Source organism: Oncorhynchus tshawytscha, linkage group LG20, assembly GCF_018296145.1.
Source record: "Oncorhynchus tshawytscha isolate Ot180627B linkage group LG20, Otsh_v2.0, whole genome shotgun sequence".
Classification (NCBI taxonomy): domain Eukaryota; kingdom Metazoa; phylum Chordata; class Actinopteri; order Salmoniformes; family Salmonidae; genus Oncorhynchus; species Oncorhynchus tshawytscha.
In genome coordinates this window covers 10,680,312-10,702,652 of record NC_056448.1, presented here as the reverse complement: position 1 = coordinate 10,702,652, position 22,341 = coordinate 10,680,312, and the positions used below count along the sequence as shown (strand labels likewise).

Sequence of the window (22,341 nt, the reverse complement as noted above, 5' to 3'; positions counted from 1 at the left end):
TTTTAACTCTGGAACACAATGTATCTATGTTAGTGACCCTATGACTCGGGGTCTGGTGAGAATGTGGCCTTTAAATCTGTCTGACGCCTCCCTAGGTTCCTCTGACGTGGGCGGCGGGCATGGTTCCCATGAGAACCCCTGGGAATTGCCTCAATGTCTCACATGACTGAGGCAGGGCAACTAGCTAGTGTCTCATGACAAATACTAACAACGTTTTAGAATTTTAATACATAGAGGAAATAACTTGCTCAACTGCCAAGGGTACATCCTTGTCTTTGGGCATCTAGTTAATGCATCCAGGCTTCTCTTCCAGGAATTGTTTACTGTAAATACATTGGCTGGCCATCCTCCTCCATCCCCCCTCCACTCTTCCATCAAAGGGTTTACAACTCCTTGTCTCCCTGGGGATCACATGCTACATCACTTGATCAACCTGATGTGCACACGAGCAGACCAAAAAAGAGCCCTTGTGAGCAAACTGCATAAAAACAGGAAAGCAAGGATTCAGATACGCATGCAATGTAACATGTTTTAGCAGAGTAGTAAATGAATCTCTTGTCATTCTCCTGTCATCCAATTCTCTCTGTTAGGACTACTGAATTTCTGGTAATCCATCAAGTGATAATTTCATGGAGCACCACATTATTCCAGGAATAATTTTGATGTAAAGGAATATAGTGTTGTGAGATGGGGTTAAAAAGCCACAATCCTAGTCACGTGCTTAAAAAGAAAAAACTGAAAGTTGAATCTTCATTCATCTAAATCAAACCAACAGCCACACCCCATCTCTCCTCCAATCTCCTCAGCCTCTCCTCTCCTTGCCTCAAATCAGGACTTGAGGCTACTTGGACTCATTGCTCAACTATGCAGTAGAGAATTAGCTTGAGCCAAGAAGCAGAGATTGTGCTGTTTGCCATTGACAAGCGGGCTGAGCGCTACACCCATACAACCTCCATCTCCCCCAGTAGCTATGTCCCTCCTCACAGGGGACCAACCCCAGCCATGCAGGCTTCCGGAGCCCGGAACACACATTACAGGTCTGGGCTGTTACTCCGTGGGGAGTGTGGACTGTAGGGAGTCTACGAAGGAGGACTACTTGGACAGTATGGAGCCCGTTGTGTTTGGGGTGGTGGAGCTTCCGAGGCGGTCTCGGGGGAGGTTGCTGCTGCATGGCATGGTGATGTTTGGAAGGGAATTTTGCTATGCGGTGGAGGCAGCCTTCGTCACCCCGGTGCTGCTTAGTGTCGGACTCCCTCAGAGCTTGTACAGCCTTGTGTGGCTGATCAGCCCCATCCTGGGCTTCCTGCTGCAGCCCATCATCGGCTCGGCCAGCGACTACTGCAGGTCCCCGTGGGGCCGACGGAGGCCCTACATCCTCGCACTGGGGATTATGATGCTGGTGGGCCTTACCTTGTTTCTAAATGGAGATGCAGTCATATCAGGTAAGAGCCCATGGCTATCAGGCATAGTGTTCTACAAATGTATGTGAGAACTAGTCTATGTTTTTTCAATAGTTGTCATGGAGTTGGGTAGCTTGGATATGAGAAACCAAAATACTTTCACTGTAACATACGTAGTATATTTAATTTAAACTTGTGCTTAATTAATGGGCTGTTTCAATGTTGATAGAAAATGTAAATATTTGTTTTAACGCCCTGCCCGAGCCACCCCTACCCTAAGAAAAACATGAGGGTATCACGCTCTGAACTCAAACTGCTAATTAAATTATCTGAACACCAGATTATTTTGCTCAGACACGGTCTGAGATAGTCAAACTAATTAACAAACTAATTCAGTTATTGCCAGAAGAGGGCAATAACTGAAAACGAAGAATGATAATATTACATATTTACAGACATATTTATGTTACTGCATAATTTAGATGTGTGTGTGTGTGTGCGTGCGTGTGTGCGTGTGTGTGTGTGTGTGTTTGTTTATCTGGCTGTTGAATGTGTTTCATAACCATTAATGAGAGGGTGCCTTAGTGTGTCTAGACAGAAGGGTCAAATGTTCCTATTATTTTGACTGAACTGTTTCCCTTCACCAAGTTGATTTCACAAGATGTTCAGCAATTATTTCAGATAAAAACATGCTGGACACAATCCTGAGTCTCCAGGGGAAAACTAACTATCATCGTCTGCAAAGAACAGAAATGAAAGACATATGGCATATCTTTACACCTCTGCAAATACTGAGACGTACACTGAACAAAAATGTAAAGGCAACATGTGAAGTGTTGGTCCCATGTTTCATGAGCTGAAATAAAAGATCCCAGAAATGTTCCATATGCACAAAAAGCTTATTTCTCTCAAATGTTGTGCACAGATCCCTGTTTACATCCCTGTCAGTGAGCATTTCTCCTTGCCAAGGTAATCCATCCACCGGACAGGTGTGGCATATCAAGAAGTTGATTAAACAGCATGTTCATTAAACAGGTGCACCTTGTGCTGGTGATAATAAAAGGCCAATCTAAAAGTTTTGTGACACAACACAATGCCACAGATGTCTCAAGTTTTGAACTGTGAACTGTAACTCAGTAAAATCTTTAAAATAGTTGCATGTTGCATTTATATTTTTGTTAGGTGTATATGTTCGGCCTGTGCCTCTTTTCACAAACTGTTACATCCACTGTTGTTTATGTTGTTCATTTTCATGTCCGTCCATGAATTTGAGCTTTCTGAAAAGGGATTGTTTAATTTATTGGGTCAGGTCTATGGTTAGCTCATAAGACCTGGGTCAAAATACATATTTCAAATACTTTTAAATAGTTGAGCTGTGCTTGTGTATTGAAAAGTATAAATGTAAGTAGAATAATACTACAATATGGAAATGCATTCTCTCCATAAGGGCTTGGATTGGATTTCTTTTTGCAGCACTATCGTACGTTGATCTGACAACCTAACTTTTTGTTTTCAGTGAATGCCTTCATTGTTGGTTTCAGTTATGCCGGATTTCACCTTCTTTGTAATAATACTGCACAATACAAAGTGTGACCACTTACAGTACTTTTGTTAAGATGATTATTTCCATTCTTCAACACTGTAGTAAATGGTAAAACGGGATCTGTGACAATGCACACCCTGTGTGTTAGCTACTGTAGTGTACAGGACAGTATATGTAGATACATTGGATAAAACAAAGCTTTGAGGAAAGTTCTTGAATTTCTCCAAGATCAAAACGTCGGTCTCAATACATCCGGCATGCCTAATACGACTGCAACACAACACCCAACTGGGATTTGTAATGGGATTAGTAATCACCCAAATTTAAATACGGCTGTGTAGGTTTTTAATTCTGCTGCAATCTGTCAGCCAATTGTTTCTCACTCAAGATTAAGGACATAATTCTGTTTGTTTGTGCTCCGCCGTGTGCACAACATAATTATGACAATTATTCTGATTGATTTGCTACAGTATTTCTTTTTGATGAGCATCAACACTAGATACTGTGATTACCTATACAAATGTTGTACACAGTGTCAGATTGAGGATATTAAACGTACAATTAAGTAGGAGTTGTTTTTCTAGCCAGACAGAGCCACGCTGGCAATGTTTTGTTTCAATTTGAGTTCATTTTCTTTTTAAAGACCAAAAAAAATGAATCATGTGCCTTTTGAACTGCCCTTGCATTTGTGTTGAATCAAAGGAATGTGGTTTCAAACATGCTGTTCGTGGCTATATGGTGAATGCATGATTGTATTAGCCCCCGTCGATCTTGACGAAACCGTAAGAACCAATGTACTGAAACTACATGATCTAAAGGGTTTGATCAAGTTGTACACAAATCCACTGTTTACCTCAGAAGCCCTGGAAAATATGTCTCATCACGTCTGTAAATGGCAGCTGGGCCAGTGTCTGTCTTGAAGTTAATGGATGAGCGAAAGAGGTACTTCTTAAGGCAAACTGACATGATTCAGCTGCTACGCCTCATCCTAAACAAACACAAAAAAAAGCATTCAGAACTATCTGCTATTGAAAGTGGATCTCGTTGTAGTAAATGAGTGAAAAATCGGACAGACTGAATCCTTAACTTGAAGTAAACTTCTGTCTTTCTCCTCTTTTGCAGCTTTAGTACAGGATAGGTCATTGAAGAGGATATGGGCCATCGTCATAGTCATGTTTGGAGTGGTGCTATTTGACTTTGCAGCAGACTTCATCGATGGGCCAGTCAAGGCCTACCTCTTTGACGTCTGCTCGTACACAGACAAGGAAAGAGGACTGCACTACCATGCCCTTCTCACAGGTAAGAATCCCAATCTACACTCCTTTATTTGAAGTTATTTTAGACAGTGCATGTGAGGAAGCCGGACTGGGATCACTGGCTCAGAGCAGAGTGCATGTCTGGGTGTGGGGAGGAGAGGGTCCCTGCAGCACGGAGTGCATATTCACATGTGATGTAAATACCTCTCAGTATGCTCTGTGCTTTTAAGTGGCTGTTTAGTAACCTGGAGCCCGGCCCTCAGAGCTCACACAGTGAGTGAGTCAGTCAGTCAGTCAACAAGCGCGTGAGTAAGTATTCGAGTGTGCTAGTGAGCGAGTGCGTGGACTCAGCTGATGGCAAGGGAAGCCAGCACGGGGTGGTGTGAGCTTGTTCAGTACGTTCTAATCCAGCAGATTCTCAGTCATGTGTTGGAGTCATGAGTTGGAGCTGAGAGAGAGAGGGGAGGCACATGACCTGCTAGTCAACGTAGCCCTGGTATGTGGAGGAATGTGTGTGTGTTTTCTTGATACACAAGAATGGGCTGTTATGATATTTCTCTTTTGTACTGTTTTATCATTGCAGTCACACGACTTAAACATTAAAAAAACGCCCCAAACTTAATTTTGACTATCCTCACAACTCAAAAACTTTACTAGCCTGTGAATTTAGAGGTGATGAAATTGAGAGTCAATTAGTGGATAAATGCATGAAAATACACAAATACATACACTACCGTTCAAAAGTTTGGGGTCGCTTAGAAGTGTCCTTGTCTTTGAAAGAAAAGCAAAAATTTTTGTTCCTAAAAATAACATCAAATTGATCAGAAATACAGTGTTGACATTGTTAATGTTGTAAATTACTATTGTTGCTGGAAAAGCAGATTTTTTATGGAATATCTACATAGGGGTACAGAGGCCCATTATCAACCATCACTCCTGTGTTCCAATGGAATGTTGTGTTAGCTAATCCAAGTTTATCATTTTAAAAGGCTAATTGATCATTAGAAAGCCATTTTGCAATTCTGTTAGCACAGCTGAAAATGGTTGTTTCTGATTAAAGAAGCAATAAAACTGGCCTTCTTTAGACTAGTTGAGTATCTGGAGCATCAGCATTTGTTTGTTCGATTACAGGCTCAAAATGGCCAGAAACAAACAAATTTCTTCTGAAACAGTTGTCAGTCTATTCTTGTTCTGAGAAATGAAGGCTATTCCATGCGTAAAATTGCCAAGAAACTGAAGATCTCGTACAACGCTGTGTACTACTCCCTTCACAGAACAGCACAAACTGGCCCTAACCAGAATAGAAAGAGGAGTGGGAGGCCTCAGTGCACAACTGAGCAAGAGGACAAGTACATTAGAGTGTATAGTTTGAGAAACAGACACCTCACAAGTCCTCAACTGGCAGCTTCAATATATAGTACCCGCAAAACACCAATCTCAATGTCAACAGTGAAGAGGCGACTCCGGGATGCTGGCTTTTTAGGCAACCACAAATTTCTTAACAAACTATAGTTTTGGCAAGTCGGTTAGGACATCTACTTTGTGCATGACACAAGTCATTTTTCCAACAATTGCTTACAGACAGATTATTTCACTTATAATTCCCTGTGTCATAATTCCAGTGGGTCAGAAATTTACATACACTAAGCTGACTGTCCCTTTAAACCCCTTAGAAAATTTCAGAAAATTTTGTCATGGCTTTAGAATCCTCTGGTAGGCTAATTCACATCATTTGAGTCAATTGGGGGTGTACCTGTGGATGTATTTCAAGGCCTACCTTCAAACTCCGTGCCTCTTTGCTTGACATCATGGGAAAATCAAAAGAATTCAGCCAAGACCTCAGAAAAAAATGTAGACCTCCACAAGTCTGGTTCATCCTTCAGCAATTTCCAAACGCCTGAAGGTACCACGTTCATCTGTACAAACAATAGTACGCAAGTATAAACACCATGGGATCACGCAGCTGTCATACCGTTTAGGAAGGAGAGCATTCTGTCTCCTAGAGATGAACATACTTTGGTGCGAAAAGTGCAAATCAATCCCAGAACAACAGCAAAGGACCTTGTGAAGATGCTGCAGGAAACAGGTACAAACATATCTATACCTATAGAATATCTATACCTATAGAAAATGTGTGGGCAGAACTGAAAAGGCGTGTGCGAGCAAGAAGAGCTACAAACCTGACTCAGTTACACCAGTTCTGTCAGGAGGAATGGGCCTAAATTCACCCAACTTATTGTGGGAAGCTTGTGGAAGGCTACCCGAAACTGTAATGCGATGCTACTGGCAGGAGAGAAGTCAGGCGCAGGAGAGCGGAAACTGATTTACAACGGTTGTGTTTAATAACCATAAACCACCGTAAACCGAATAATACAATAGATGGGTCAAACAAAACCCGGGAAATACCAGCATACCGTGCACAAGCACTACAACAAACAATTACGGACAAGGACATGAGGGGGAACAGAGGATTAAATACACAACATGTAATTGATGGAATTGGAACCAGGTGTGATGGAAGACAAGACAAAACCAATGGAAAATGAAAAGTGGATCGGCGATGGCTAGAAGGTCGGTGACGTCGACCGCCAAACGCCACCCGAACAAGGAGTGGGTGACAGAAACGTTTGACCCAAATTAAATAATTCAAAGGCAATGCTACCAAATACTAATTGTGTATGTAAACTTCTGACCCACTGGGAATGTGATGAAAGAAATAAAAGCTGAAATAAATAATTCTCTATACTATTATTCTGACATTTCATATTCTTAAAATAAAGTGGTGATCCTAACTGACCTAAGACAGGGAACTTTTACTAAGATTAAATGTCAGGAATTGTGAAAAACTGAGTTTAAATGTATTTGGCTAAGGTGTATGTAAACTTACGACTTCAACTGTATTTAGAATTCAAGGCACACTTAACCAGCATGGCTACCACAGCATTCTGCAGCGATATGCTATCCCATCTGGTTTGCGCTTAGTGGGACTATCATTGGTTTTTCAACCAGGACCTCCAGGCTGTGTAAGGGCTATTTGACCAAGGAGAGTGATGCATCATATGACCTGGCCACAATCACCCGACCTCAACCCAATTGAGATGGTTTGGGATGAGTTGGACCACAGAGTGAAGGAAAAGCAGTCAGCAAGGGTTCAGCATATGCAGGAACCCTTTCAAGACTGCTGGATAAGCATTCCTCATGATGCTGGTTGAGAGAATACCAAGAGTGTACAGAGCTGTCATCAAATGGTGGCTACTTTGAAGAATCTAAAATCTAAAATATATTTGGATTTGTTTAACACTTTTTTGAGTACTACATGATTCCATATATTTTGCTTGCATGAATAAGTGTGTCCAAACGTTTGACTTGTACTGTATGTCCAGAGAATGCGGACACATTTGATGTAAAATCCTAGTTAGACGTCCTCAAAATTGCTGCATAATTTATGAAAAGGTTTATGTTTCAGGTTTCTCAATGTAGGATGCTGGTGTAAGAATTTAGGGAACAGACAGTAGTATGTCCAGATTATAGGGATATGTCTGACAGAACAAGCCACTTATCTGTGTGCAGGATCGTACTCCGTGACAACGCATTTATCACAACATTACTCCCAGCTTCTCTGAGATCACCCAGCTTAAACGTTACATTGTGACATGAGCTTTAAATTCAGATGCAAGAAGCATTATTTTATCAATCAGACACTGTATTTATTAAATACAGCCCACGTTATCTTCATTGGAAAATTCAAAACCACCACAGGCAAAATGGTCTCAGGTGGCTGAGCGGTTAGAGCGTTGGGCCAGTAACTGAAAGGTTAATAGTTCAAATTCAGATCAGACAGAGGTGAACAATCTGCTGATGTGCCCTTGAGCAAGACACTTAATCCTAATGTTAAGACCTTAGCCGTGACCCCACTCCCAGAGGGTGTCTCGGGAGTTTGCATATGCCAAAAACACATTACCAATTCACACGTGTATGATACATACTTGTACATGTGTGAAATAGGACAAATATAACCACCCTCCAAGTTATTATTATTAATGATGAAATGTTTTTGAAAATATTCACTACAATTCCTGGATTGCAGATGCCGTCTGATGACTGTGCTATGACCAATGGCCTAGGACCCCCACCAACAGACCTGATAACCAATCTCTATTGTGCCTGTTGTCCGTTGTAGGGCTTGGGGGTGCCTTTGGGTACCTCGTGGGAGCCATGGACTGGGGTCACTCGTCCCTGGGCCGACTGCTGGGGTCAGAGTACCAGGTCATCTACTTCTTCTCTGCTCTGACCTGGATGGTATTCCTCACCGTGCATCTCTTCAGCATCCCAGAGACACCCCTGGCCAAGGACATTAGCTTGGACGTGTTGACCCCCAATGCCCTCCTCCTCCTCAGCACACACAGCAGCAGTGGTGGCTATGGATCCTTGCATGGATCAATGTCCCAAGAGTCGGAGGCAGACCTCCGGCCTCGTTCATTCTCCGCCCTGGGGGAAGCCAATTCCGTCACATCCAGTGCCAAGCAACCCAACAAAGAGGTATGTCAAAGTCACACCATGAAGTCTAGTCTGGCTGACCTTCTCTATGAGATCCTGACTTTGATACCAGTACTGTGTTTTACAGGTAACAAAACAAAGAGATCAGTCTATGAAACTACACACACTAATGGAATGTCAAATCCTTTGAAACACATCCGTGTTTAATGGCATAAGTGTTTATTAAGAAGAATGTGATCACACTGTAGAGTAATCTTAATGTACACTGAAGTATACATACTTTGATTTAGGGTTTTATGTTCATATCTCATGGCACTTCTATGGCACTTGAAAAGAGGTGACTACCTCTCGAGTATCTCCTTGGGTAAAAGCTCTTGATTTCCTCGTGAGGAGATATGTAATTATATACTATTTACACAGTATAGTGTGACCTTTGTGTTTTCTGACACGTCTCACTAAACCGTGCTCGCACGCAGGCCCTGACCCCCAGGCTCCAGGCTCTGACTTTAGGTTTGTCTTTGATAGGTTAAAGCCTGGGAATTATGTCAAGTACTTATGTATTAGTAACAATGACTCTGTTGTATACTGATAATGCAAAATTAATACTTGAGCTTTAAGTATGAGAACAAGTCGTTTATAAAGCCATGAGTGTCAATACTCTCAATATTAGACTATGCAAACAGTCTGGATGTTCATATCTCTTTGGACCATTGTGAGTGGTCTGTGTCCTTAGTCAAATGTGGTATCGCTGTGTGAGATATGTGCTTTCACGTCTCTATGGTGTAGCATTGCTCTGGTGTGTGGCAATGGTGACCATTCCACAGGCATTGCCATAGTAACCACATAATTAGTATTTTACAGTATTTCAATGTGTACAATTTCCATATATGGTTTGGATGGAGGAGAGTGGATAGAGAAGGTGGGTGGTGGGGATTGGAGACAGAAGGATTGTTAGAGGACAAGGGTCATGCAGTTATTTAAAGAAGCAGGAAACAGTAACTAGTGTCTGTCTGTTCCCAAACCCAGTGTTAATGGAGGAAACAGGTTTTCTTAGTTACCAGCGTCAGCTGGATTACATGCATGGTTACCTTGATGCTGATTAGACCAGGCAGTCATCAGGTCTGGCTAGAGTGTAAAACAACCACTAAAAGGTTGCAATGTCACCTCACACGAGAAAGCCATTTAAATCATCATTGTACTGTACTGTGGCAGTGGCGGATCTAGCTTGTAATCATAATATTTCAAACTATAGAAAAATATATACAAAAATAAGACAAATAAATATCAAAAAGAAGTAACAAAGACAAATGTTGATTTGGCACTCGAGCATCAATACATTACCCATCCCCCAACACTGTCAACCAAGAGTCAAGACTAAACCAATTCACCTTGGTGGTGTGCAGACTGGTTTTATATTATCCTTAACGATTTCGCACAAACCAGACAAAAATGCAACAATATGTCTGTGAAACTATATATTATCAGTATTATGAATTAATTATGGTTTATCTGGTAGCATTTTGTAGTGTGACTGATTTTACTAATTGCATTAGTACTGTACAAATTTAGAGGTGCACATTTTGATAGATTCTCCCGCTTCCCCTACCTCAGGCTTCCAGTGGGGAGACCTGATGTCAACCTACCCCCACCCCCTCCCCATCTCATACTTCTGAGTGAGAGACCTTCCCAAGCAGTAGCCTGCCTAGCTCACGAACTAGAATCAGGGCGCCTACTCCAACAAGGTTAATTGACCCACAGTCCCACACGGTGACATGATATCATTGACATGACGTGCAAATGAGCGATAGAAAACCGATCCCGCAAATGTCACCATTCCTAATTTTTTTGTGCGGGCACCCTGTGCCGGCCCTGGCAGGATGCCACCCAGGGCGGCTGCCCATGTCGCCTCTACCTAAATCCGCCACTTGCTACAGGTATAGGTAGCTCAGCCCCTGGAATGAAATGAATTACATGACCTCTAAGGCTCAGGCAGCCATTGAAACCAGTGCTCTGAAAGAGACACATTGAAACCCAGACTAGTATTCAACAATCTAATTCAGCACCATAACAATGGAAATGTAATGACTGTATTCATGCCCAGCGTGTAACTATAGCTGCAAATGAATTCTGACTGACTTTTCAGTTATTCAACATTTTATGAAAAGAGACAGGAATGATTACTGTATGTTCTTAGTTGATACTATTCCAGCAGGCAAGGGTCCTCTATTATCACAGTAGTCAGACAGGGTTCTTTGGTGCAACCATAGACTTTCATATTCTATTTCGATGGGTACAGCCATTTTACAGGATTCCTAGAAAATGTTGATTGGGAATTTATTTGGGGATAATAACATTAGTTATTGTATGCTGTCAGGCCACGCTGTGTACATTTACATAATATACAAAAGATTTCAATCCGAGAAGAACCTTAGTTACTATACTAAACCAGAACATGATTAAAGAAATTGAACACACAGTACATTTCATTTCACCCATTTCTTTAATCCCTTGTCCTTAGTTTTTTTGCCCCTCTGTTCCTGACTTGTTAAAACAGGATTTTTGCAGGATAAGGCTAGTATATCTATCATTAGCTAAAAGCCTTCATCTGACCTCTTTCTTTATTCTTATCTGACCCCCTACTGTTCCTTGTTCTTTTTTAATTCCCTCTATTCTGACCTCCTGCTGTTCCTGTGTGAGTCCTTCTGAAGTCTCATGACCTGACCCTGTGTGTTTCTCTGTACTGCAGCAGAAGAGGATGACTCTGAAGTCATGTCTCCTGGCCATGATTAACATGCCTAGTCATTACCGCTGTCTCTGTGTCAGTCACCTGCTGGGTTGGACTGCCTTCCTCTGCAACATGCTTTTCTTCACAGACTTCATGGGACAGGTGAGAAGAGCAAGAGAGAGAGAGAGAGATGGAGTGAGAGTGTGTGTACGCGTGTGTCTGTTTCTGTGTCTGTGCGGCGGGAGGAGTGGATCGTTCGTTCTGTGCCGCTACCATTAAACATTAAGCTAATGCTATCACTCATGCACTACTAATGATTACTCTTATTTGACAGTGGTCATTAACGAAGTGAATCTTTTCACTCAATTTAAATTCTCATGTCTTTAACGTTAGGCGATAGCAAAATGTTCGCCATCGTGTTCATTAATAGGCTTCCTTTATTGGTTTAGCTCCATCACAACAAACCCTGATTGGTGGGTAGTCTCTTGTCACAGCATTAGCTGATTGGTTTTGTGTGCTCAGATGAATTGGTCTGTAATGACAGACAGGCTTTATAGTGATCACGTCTGATCTGGATGCTACAAGCACTCACACAGGCCACAGTTACATGGTGGTCATGGTGAATTAGTGGTTGCAGGCAGACTGAGGCAGATTGAGCAGCATGCCAGGCGTGAATAAAACCTGCTTCGGCTGTGTCAACAGAGAGCTGTGGCACAGAGATGGCTTATGATGTTGATACAGGCTTTGGCAGCTATATGATAACAAATGGGATGGAGCTTGTTAACTGTTATAAGCTACTGTACAGCACATGCACTATAAAGCAAATGGATCATAATCGTCATCATTATCCATCACTTCATGCCGGCACTAGCTTTTATCTCAATCCTCAACACCCATACCACCACTTTTATTGATTATTTGTGAGGGTGACTTTGCCTCCATTTTGTATGTGATTATCACAATTATCATACTTTGTCATAACTTGTGTATAATAATGGTTGAGTTGATTGTGTGTGTTGACAGATTGTGTACAAGGGCAACCCATATGCGGACCATAACTCCACAGCCTACGAGCGGTATGAGAGGGGGGTGGAGATTGGATGCTGGGGTCTCTGCATCAACGCCGTCTCCTCTGCTCTTTACTCCTGTAAGTCGTATCGCAGCAAGCATAAGACATTATTGGGGTCAGCTAATGTCCACAACATGTGATTTAGCTCAAGGCCCCCTTTCTGATTTTCTCTACTTGCATATTTTTGATACTGAATGTTATCAGATCTTCAACCAAAACCCAGTATTAGATAGGGTACTTGAGTTTAAAAATAATACATAATGGAACCCATCTCATCCAAAAAGTTGACTCAAGTTTGCCAAAAAGCACCTGGATGATCATCAAGACTCTTGGAAGAATGTTCTATGAACAGGTGAATCAAAATGATAACATTTTGGATGACATGGGTCCCATTATGCCTGGCGAAAACCAAACATTGCATTCCACAGTAAGAACCTTATACCAATGGTCAAGCATGGTAGTGATAGTGTGATGGTTTGGGGATGTGTTGCTGCCTCAGGACCTGGACGACTTGCCTTAATAGAAGGAACCATAAATTCTGTGTTGTGTCAGAGAATTCTACTGGAGAATGTCAGGCCATCCGTCTGTGAGCTGAAGGTGAACCGCAGCAGGGTCATGCAGCAAGACAATTATCCAAAGCACACAAGTCTACATTAAAATGGCTAAAAAGCAACAAAATTGAAGTTTTGGAATGGCCTAGTCAAAGTCCAGACCTAATCCCAATTGAGATGTTGTGGCAGGACTTGAAGCGAGCAGTTCATGCTTGAAAACCCACAAAAGTTGCTGAGTTAGAGCAGTTCTGCATGGAAGATGGGCCAAAATTCCTCCACAGTGACATGAGACTAATCAATAACTACAGGAAGTGTTTGGTTGCAGCTAAAGGTGGCACAACCAGTTTGTTGAAAAACCTTTTGCAGCGATTACAGGCTTTAGTCAAGCTTGGCACACCGGTATTTGGGGAGTTTCTCCCATTCTTCTCTGCAGATCCAACAGCAGAGATGGTTGTCCTTCTAGAATGTTCTCCCATCTACATAGAGAAACTCTTGAGCTCTGTCAGAATGACCATAGGGTTCTTGGTCACCTCCCTGACCAAGGCCCTTCTCCCCCGATTGCTCAGTTTGGCCAGGCGGCCAGCTCTAGGAAGAGTCTTGGTGTTTCCAAGCGTCTTCCATTTAAGAATGATGGAGGCCACTGTGTTCTTGGGAACCTTCAATGCGGCAGTCATTTTTTGGTACCGATCCCCAGATCTGTGCCTCAATGCAGTCCTGTCTCGGAATTCTGTGGACAATTCCTTCGACCTCATGGCTGGGTTTTTGCTCTGACATGCATTGTCAACTGTGGGACCTTATATAGACAGGTGTGTGCCTTTCCCAATCATCAATCAATTAAATTCCCCACAGTTGGACTCCAATCAAGTTGTAGAAACATCTCAAGGATGATCAATGGGAACAGGATGCACCTGCGCTAAATTTCGAGTCTCATAGCAAAGGGTCTGAATACTTATGTAAATAAGGTATTTTTGTTTTGAAATGTTAAAAAAAATGTTTTTGCTTTTTTGTTATGTGGTATTGTGTGAGGAAAATTGATGAGGAAAAAATTCTCATTTAATCCATTTTAGAATAAGGCTGTATTGTAACAAAATGTGGAAAAAGTCAAGGTGTCATACTTAAAATGAACCTTTAACAAGGCACACCTGTTAACCTCTAGCGACGAGCAATCCCGTATCCGGGAGCGTAATCATAGCCTCAAGCTCATTACCATAACGCAACGTTTCCTATTCATGAAAATCGCAAATGAAATGAAATAAATATATTGGCTCACAAGCTTAGCCTTTTGTTAACAACACTGTCATCTCAGATTTTCAAAATTTGCTTTAAAACCTGTTACGGATTCGGGTTCCCAGTTGGGAACCGACGTTAACTGGGACGTGGCGCATGGAACGCATGGAACGCATGGAACGCATGGAACGCAAAAATATTCTTAGAAATATTTAACCTCCACACATTAACAAGTCCAATAGCTCAAATGAAAGATAAACACCTTGTTCATCTAGCCAGAGAGTCAGATTTCTAAAATGTTTTACGGCGAAAACATAGCACATATTTATGTCAAACCACCACCAAAGACACAGCTAATTTGAATTAGCCACGTTGAACAAAATATGCAATCAACAACCGCAGGATTAAAAGAAAAATAATTCACTAACCTTTTGAAAATCTTCATCAGATGACAGTAATAGGACATGTTACACAGTACATTTATGTTTTTTTCAATAATATGCAATTTATATCCATAAATCTCTGTTTACAATGACGCCATGTTCAAAAAATGCTACTCAAATGTCCGGAGAAATGATGATATCTGCCGGAGCTAACGTCAGATAACAAGCAGTACACATCATAAACTTTGACTAAATATACATGTTCTACATATAGTTAGAAAGATACACTTCTTCTTAATGCAACCGCTGTGTTACATTTATTTTTAACGTTACAGAATTCGTTCACTAGGCTATAATATGAGACGGCGCTCAGAAATTAGCATTATGTCTCCTCTATCTCGGAGTCCACAGAAACCCATAATTAACACATAAATATTCCCTTACCTTTGATGTTCTTCGATCAGAAGACGTGGAAGGAGTTATACTTACCAAAAACTGCGTTTGGTTTTCAAGTCTGTGTCTTTAGGTTATCAAACACGACAAATTCCGGTCGAAATGCAGGCAAAATTCTAGTGGATGCGCATCAAAACTTCAAAATGACATATTATATGTCGACTAAACTGGTCAAACTAAGTGCAGAATCGAGCTTTAGCATGTTTTAAACATAGAAAACAATCCTTAGCGTGAACAGACAAACCTACATCGTTTGGTGAATCTTGGAACAAAGAGAGCTCCGGACCCGACGTGCGCATGAAAGTGCATGTATTTTCGCGTGACCCGGAGGTTTCAGCCCGCCAAAACTCGAGGGAGCGCGCGATTCTCACAATGGCAGGCCCCACTGAAAGGGGACATCGCGCTGAAGAGATAGAAACTCTCAGGGCAGCCATTCTCCCAGATCTGTAGCTGGTTGGGAAGGGTGGGGGCGATGACGTCAAAGTTGTCCCAACTTTTCTGTTGCCAAGAGAGAGTTTGGGAGAATGGCTGCCCTGAGAGTTCTGCTTTACATAGAGACATAATTTGAACGGTTTTAGAAGCTTTAGTGTTTTCTATTCAATAATAATTATTATATGCATATATTAGCAATTTTTGACAGATTTTTTTTCTGTTTACTATGGGCACGCAATTCCTCCAAAGGGGGCAGTAGTCAGCCCTATCTTTAACAGGGTCTACACAAGCATTTGTGTAAGAGTATTGATAGCCTAGCATAGCATTAAGCCTAGCATTCAGCAGGCAACATTTTCACAAAAACAAGAAAAGTATTCAAATAAAATCCTTTACCTTTGAAGAACTTCGGATGTTTTCAATGACGAGACTCTTAGTTAGATCACAAATGTTCATTCTTTCCAAAAATATTATTTGTGTAGACGAAATAGCTCCATTTTGTTCATCACGTTTGGCTAAGAAAAAGACCAGAAAATGCAGTCACTTACAATGCCGAGCTTTTTTTTCCAAATTAGCTCCATAATATCGACAGAAACATGGCAAACGTTGTTTAGAATCAATCCTCAAGGTGTTTTTCACATATCTATTCGATAATCTATCAGTGGTGGCAGTTGGCTTCTCATCAGAAGCAAACGGAAAAATACTGCAGCTGGAGATTACGCAATAATTGCGACGGAGGACACCAAGTGACCACCTGGTAGATGTAATCTCTTATGGTCAATCTTCCAATGATATGCCTACAAATACGTCACAATGCTGTCGACACCTTGGGGAAGCGACAGAAAGCCTAAGCTCATTCGTGGCCCATTCACAGCCATATAAGGAGTCATTGGCATGAGGCGGTTTCAAAAAATGCGGCACTTCCTGATTGGATTTTTATCTGGGGTTTTTCTGTAACATCAGTTCTGTGGCACTCACAGACAATATCTTTGCAGTTTTGGAAACGTCAGAGTGTTTTCTTTCCAAAGCTGTCAATTATATGCATAGTCGAGGTTCTTTTTGTGACAAAATATCTTGTTTAAAACGGAACGTTTTTCATCCAAAAATTAAATGTAGTAACCAAAAATGTGTTAAGTGTTAAACAATTCAACATGTATTTTTAGATTCTTCAAAGTAGCCAACTTTTGCCTTGATGACTGCATTCTCTCAATCAGCTTCATGAGGTAGTCACCTGGAATGCATTTCAATTAACTTCTTGGATATAGGGGACGCTATTTTAATTTTTGGATGAAAAACGTTCCCATTTTAACCAAGGTGTCGACAGCATTGTGACGTATTTGTAGGCATATCATTGGAAGATTGACCATGAGAGATTACATCTACCAGGTGGTCACTTGGTGTCCTCCGTCGCAATTATTGCCAGGTGTGTGCCTTTCCATGTGTGTTTTTTTTTCATAATGTTGATGTTATTCTACAATAAAGAAAATAGTCAAAATGCCTTGAATGAGTAGGTGTGTCCAACGTTTTGACTGCTACTGTATATAAACAAAGAAATGTCAATAGAAAAACACGTAAAACTAAACGAACTACAGCTAGTTTGCTGTCTTTCCAGCTTCAGTCTGAAGTGAGTGTGTCCTGTGGGAAGGTTAATCTTCACCCCATTCAGAGGTCCTGAGCTCTCTGGAGCACTAGCGTGTCACGGAACACACCTTCCACGTTATTCATTATTTTCCATAGAACGCATATTTACTCATTGATTATCCCCTACTTAATTATACTTTTTTAAAATTTTTTTATTTTTTACCTTTATTTAACTAGGCAAGTCAGTTAAGAACAAATTCTTACACTCTAACCACTAGGCTACCCTGCCACCCCATGCAATCTCTTGGACATGTTCTGTGTTCTTATACTTAACCAATAATGCACGAGGGGGTGTGGTATATGGCCAATATACCACGGCTAAGGGCGGCTCTTATGCACGACTTATCACGGAATGCCTGGACGCAGCCCTTAGCCGTGGTATATTGACCATATACCACAAAACTCTGAGGTGCTTTATTGCTATTATAAACTGGTTACCAACGTAATTAGAGCAGTAAAAATACATTTTTTGTCAAACCCGTGCTAGATGGTCTGATATACCATGGCTGTCAGCCAATCAGCATTCAGGACTCGAATCACCCAGTTTATTAACAGTAGTATATAATGTAACAAAAAATGCTTACTTGGCAGTACCAGTCCACATACTGTTTAACCCTTATGTTGTGTTTGTTTCATGTTAATTCATTCTGTGTTCCTGGTCCAAAATGACCGCCCCAATATAGCTGATTATAAATCCATAATAATACATATATTATCACCTAATGTTGTGTTAGATCTTTTTATCAACTTAAGTTCTTGTGAACATTACAAGTTTTGAACTTCTATTTGCTATTTATAGCCTGCAGGCCTCATTGACCTGAGCTCCTACAACTTGTTTTTGAGTTTAAAAAAAAGCAGCATAATGTATGGATTATTTTGACTATAACAAATACTCAGATGAAACATATTGTGCTATTTATCACAGACTACTTTGTGTTCAAAGTTTAACAAGGACTCTCTCCTCCTCACCAGTGTCATGATCAAAGATATGATCAAGAGCCTCACATACAGTGCATCGTTTGGTCATTGTGCTGCCACAGAATGAATTGTGAGCAAGGCCTCAAAAAAGCTTTATATACCAGAGCTGCGAGAAAAGTTATATTTATTATTGAAAAAATGTTGCGATTGTTTGTGAGAATGCCAACAGGTGTGGTTCCTGTGGGGGAAAGATTCTATTGAGAAAAGGTTCCCGTGGGGGTTGCCATGGAAGGTTCCCGTGGGGTTGCCATGGAAGGTTCCCGTGGGGGTTGCCATGGAAGGTTCCCGTGGGGGTTGCCATGGAAGGTTCCCGTGGGGGTTGCCGTGTGTGTGTGTGTGTGCTCAAACACACATGCATGTGGGGCTCTGGGAATGGAAGTGGGTCCATCTGATGACTGGGCATGTGCTTGAACTCAATTTTATACACTAATTGTAGTCTCACCCATTCATTTCTAATGACCGGTCATTTTTGACTGGGAATACCACAGGTGTACAACAGATAAATAAATAAAACACCCAACATTTTATGAAAATCATCTAAATGTATTTAGTGTGTTCAGATGACCTTTGTGGACAAAGTCATGGAACCTTGTGACAATTAGATGAAATTAACTATATTTTTCAGAGAGAAAACGTATAAATAGTTCCAATTTGACCGGAACACAGCAGAAGGGTTAAAGCTGAAATCGCTCTCTCGCTCTCCCTCTCACCCTCTCTCCACCCTCCCCTCCTTCCCTCTCTCTCTGATGTGTCTGCAGATGTCCAGAGGCTGCTGCTGCCCTACATCGGTCTGAAGGGGCTCTACTTCGTAGGATACTTTGTGTTTGGTCTGGGCACCAGTCTTATCGGCCTGTTCCCCAACATTATCACCACCCTCATCCTGTGCAGTGTCTTCGGAGTCATGTCCAGCACCTTGTACACCATCCCCTTCAACCTCATCTCAGAGTACCACCGCGAGGAGGAGGTCAGTTCCCTCTGTCTCATAGCCTGGTCCCAGATCTGGTTGTCCCACTACAATGACCATAGGAGTTGGCAAGACTGCACAAACAGATCTGGGACCAGGCTACTCTCTCACACCTCAGATAGTTGGAACTGATAGTGGATAGGACATGCTGAGGCTGCAGCAGCTTAAGTTACAAGCTACTAATGTGTAGTAGTTGCGAACCTCATCCACCACCTGTCTGTAGCTCATACATGGAGTGATGCACATCTGTAACTTGAATACTCACCATGTGTCAGGTATCACAGCTCCCCTTTTCGCTTTCATGAAGGCGTAGAGTTACTTTCTAATTCTATTGATTGATTTTGTCTTTATTCTGTTTTCTGTCCAGCGAGAGTGTCATAAATCACTTGTATACAAATGTATTCCCACTAATAGGTTGCTTTCTCTGGAATACTTGAAAGTCATTCAGGGGAAATAACTTTGTTCCCACATTTCTTTTGAATTGATTCCCAAACTGTCTAAATCAATACCCATCACCCTTACAAAGAAGAGCGTATTATAAGACAAGGAGTGGTGAGGAATGGCATCCAAATGTGTCTTAATATAGTGAGATGATGACAGAGTGGACGCTTCTGATTACATTACCACTTCCCTTCACCATCAGATGGGAGACCTTCTGTCCTCCCAACCCCCGTCTCCCCACTCCCCATGAGCATGACTCTTTGCCAGCCCATAGATCCCAGCTATCTGTTGAGCTTGTCAATGTTGAGTGGTCAACGCTGTGTTGGTCAGCATGGGCCCCATGCTAAGAGCAGGTGTGCCATTCACAACAGACAGGCCTCTCAAACACCCTCCCCTGTCTCTACAGACAGATTAGACAACCTGTTCCTTTTCTTAATGCTGATGCTCAACAGGCCTCGCTTAGACAAGCTGCTGTTAGTGCTTTGGCTAAGCAGTGAACACCCTTTCGTTATGTAAATAGGGAAAGGCTTGGCTTTGGATGGAAAAAAGGGATTAATGAGATTCAGTTTAGCCAATCTGCACCTCACTTTGGATTCAACACATTCTGTCAGCTTCAGTAAGAGCATCTCTGGACAGCGCTCCATGTTTAATTGTGAAAATAGTACACATATATTCTATAATCTCAGGAAGTGGGGAAATACTTTTAATCCAAATCATTTAGATTGATGAAACGCACATTTTATCTCAATGAAAATGGGAAAGTTAGATTTTTAAAAAACAACATATATTACTTTTTTATAGGCAAGTGATATGCTATCCACATGAGAACATCAATTCAGCAATAAAGACCCCAAATTACTAACTGTAGTCCAGTCTGCCAATGCACAACCAAGAGTTAGGGAAAGACTCATACTACATAATCAAACAGATAGAAGATTCCAACAATGTCTCCAACTGACAAAGCAAAAGTGTTTTCCACCATTGTATTTTTCCTTCATATCACTATCATGTTCATGTCTGTTTTTCCACTATTCCCTTCTGAAAGATTAGTCAATTACACTAATTTATATCAAACCAAACATATCTTGTTTCAGCTCCATTTCCTATCAATCTATTAACTCCCTTTAGAGCAGGACATGAAGGGGATTTGTGTTAACTAGTTTATTGATTTGGAGCTGAAGCATTGCTTGTAATTCTGCTTACTAGGCTATGTTCACAAAATACTTCCCCAGCTGCTCTTGTCCTTGTGATGTGTCACAACAGGTTACATTTCCTTTAGTTTTACAACATGTTCTTTCACAACGTGTCATACACTGGGTGGACTGTATGTGCGACTATGAGAGTGTGTTTTTTATACAGTAAGTAGCATTTCTGAAATGGATTCTTCCTGTTGTGACACCAGGTGCAGAGGAAGATGGGGAAAGGGAATCCTGCAGGACAGGATCGAGGCACCGGCGTGGATTGTGCTGCGCTCACGTGTATGGTGCAGCTGGCTCAGATCATCGTGGGGGCGGGACTGGGGGCATTGGTTAACATGGCAGGAAGTGTGATTGTGGTGGTCCTATCAGCGTCGACAATGTCTCTAATTGGCTGTCTGTTCATCGCCCTCTTCATCAGATACGTGGAATAACCTCTTAATAAAGATATTTACTTATACCCTTATAACATTGTCTCCCTCTTCCTTAAAACCCATAAAGGTGCTTGTAAATGGATTAAAAGCTTCTTCATATGCTCTTGAGCAAGGCAAAACAAACTGTGCAGATCAATGTGTTCCACTCATCCTCCCTATGTTCCCCATTTGCTATACCAGTAGATGTTCTAAAAAACATGTTGGTGAAGACAGATGGGGCATACTAATGGTGTGCCCTTAGGCGAGGCTTTTAACCAATATAAATCCATCTGTATCAAAGTCGAAACTGTGAGCCAAGTTGCCCCAAATGAATTCTGTCAAGCACATCACTCAAAATTGAATTCATTGAAACGAAAGAAGTTAGAAACCCTAGACGTTATTTCATGTGGGTTTAACTCCTTTGAAACACATGTGCACAGAAGCATCCCACTGGTCAAAAACTGGTTGAATCAACATTGTTTCCACATCATTTCAACCCAAAACTTTGATGTGATGATGTTGTCGCACTGTGTTGTTGTTTTTGTCATACTGCTTTGCTTTATCTTGGCTAGGACGCAGTTGTAAATGAGAACTTGTTCTCAACTGGCCTACCTGGTTAAATAAAAGGGGAAAAAATAAATCATTAAAATTAAAAAATGTACATGCGAAAAGTAATCAATGTAAGGGATTTTAATTTATTTTACCTAACTTTTTACCTAAATCCAATGACATGGTCAAATGTTCTGATGATTTCATGTTGAATTCACATTCGTTGACAACTCAACCAAATGTTAATCAAAACTAGATATTGAACTGATGTATTGTAAAGTATATAATGCGGTATGTATGCACAGAGGTGCAGTACAGTGCCTTGCAAAAGTATTCATCCCCCTTGTCGTTTTTCCTATTTTGTTGCATTACAACCTGTAATTTAAATAGATTTTTTATTTGGATTGTGTGTAATGGACATACACAAAATAGTCCAAATTGGTGAAGAGAGAAAAAAAAAAGACTTGTTTAATTTTTTTTTTTAAACAGTAAAGTGGTGCTATGAAGCCCCTAAATAACCAATTACCTTCAGAAGTCACATAATTAGTTAAATAAAGTCCACTTGTGTACAATCTAAGTGTCACATGATCTGTCACATGATCTCAGTATATACAGTTGAAGTCGGA

At 41.2% G+C, this 22,341-nt stretch overlaps 1 protein-coding gene across 1 annotated transcript; it reads left to right on the top strand.

Moving 5' to 3' along the window:
* The first annotated feature begins 548 nt into the window (after positions 1 to 548).
* On the top strand, positions 549 to 21,219 carry slc45a2 (solute carrier family 45 member 2). The gene is made up of 7 exons (XM_024380838.1): positions 549 to 1,442; positions 4,066 to 4,242; positions 8,380 to 8,738; positions 11,443 to 11,583; positions 12,445 to 12,568; positions 18,911 to 19,116; positions 20,960 to 21,219. The coding sequence occupies exons 1-7, from the start codon at positions 971 to 973 to the stop codon at positions 21,185 to 21,187; spliced, it is 1,707 nt and encodes a 568-aa protein (XP_024236606.1). The 5' UTR covers positions 549 to 970; the 3' UTR covers positions 21,188 to 21,219.
* Positions 21,220 to 22,341: the final 1,122 nt, after the last annotated feature.

Excerpts from the sequence above, each read along its gene's own strand:
- slc45a2 (XM_024380838.1), top strand. The coding sequence starts at position 971 with ATGTCCCTCCTCACAGGGGACCAACCCCAGCCATGCAGGCTTCCGGAG. Across the intron at positions 1,443-4,065 it reads TGGAGATGCAGTCATATCAG|CTTTAGTACAGGATAGGTCA; the intron begins GTAAGAGCCCAT and ends CCTCTTTTGCAG. Across the intron at positions 11,584-12,444 it reads TCACAGACTTCATGGGACAG|ATTGTGTACAAGGGCAACCC; the intron begins GTGAGAAGAGCA and ends GTGTGTTGACAG.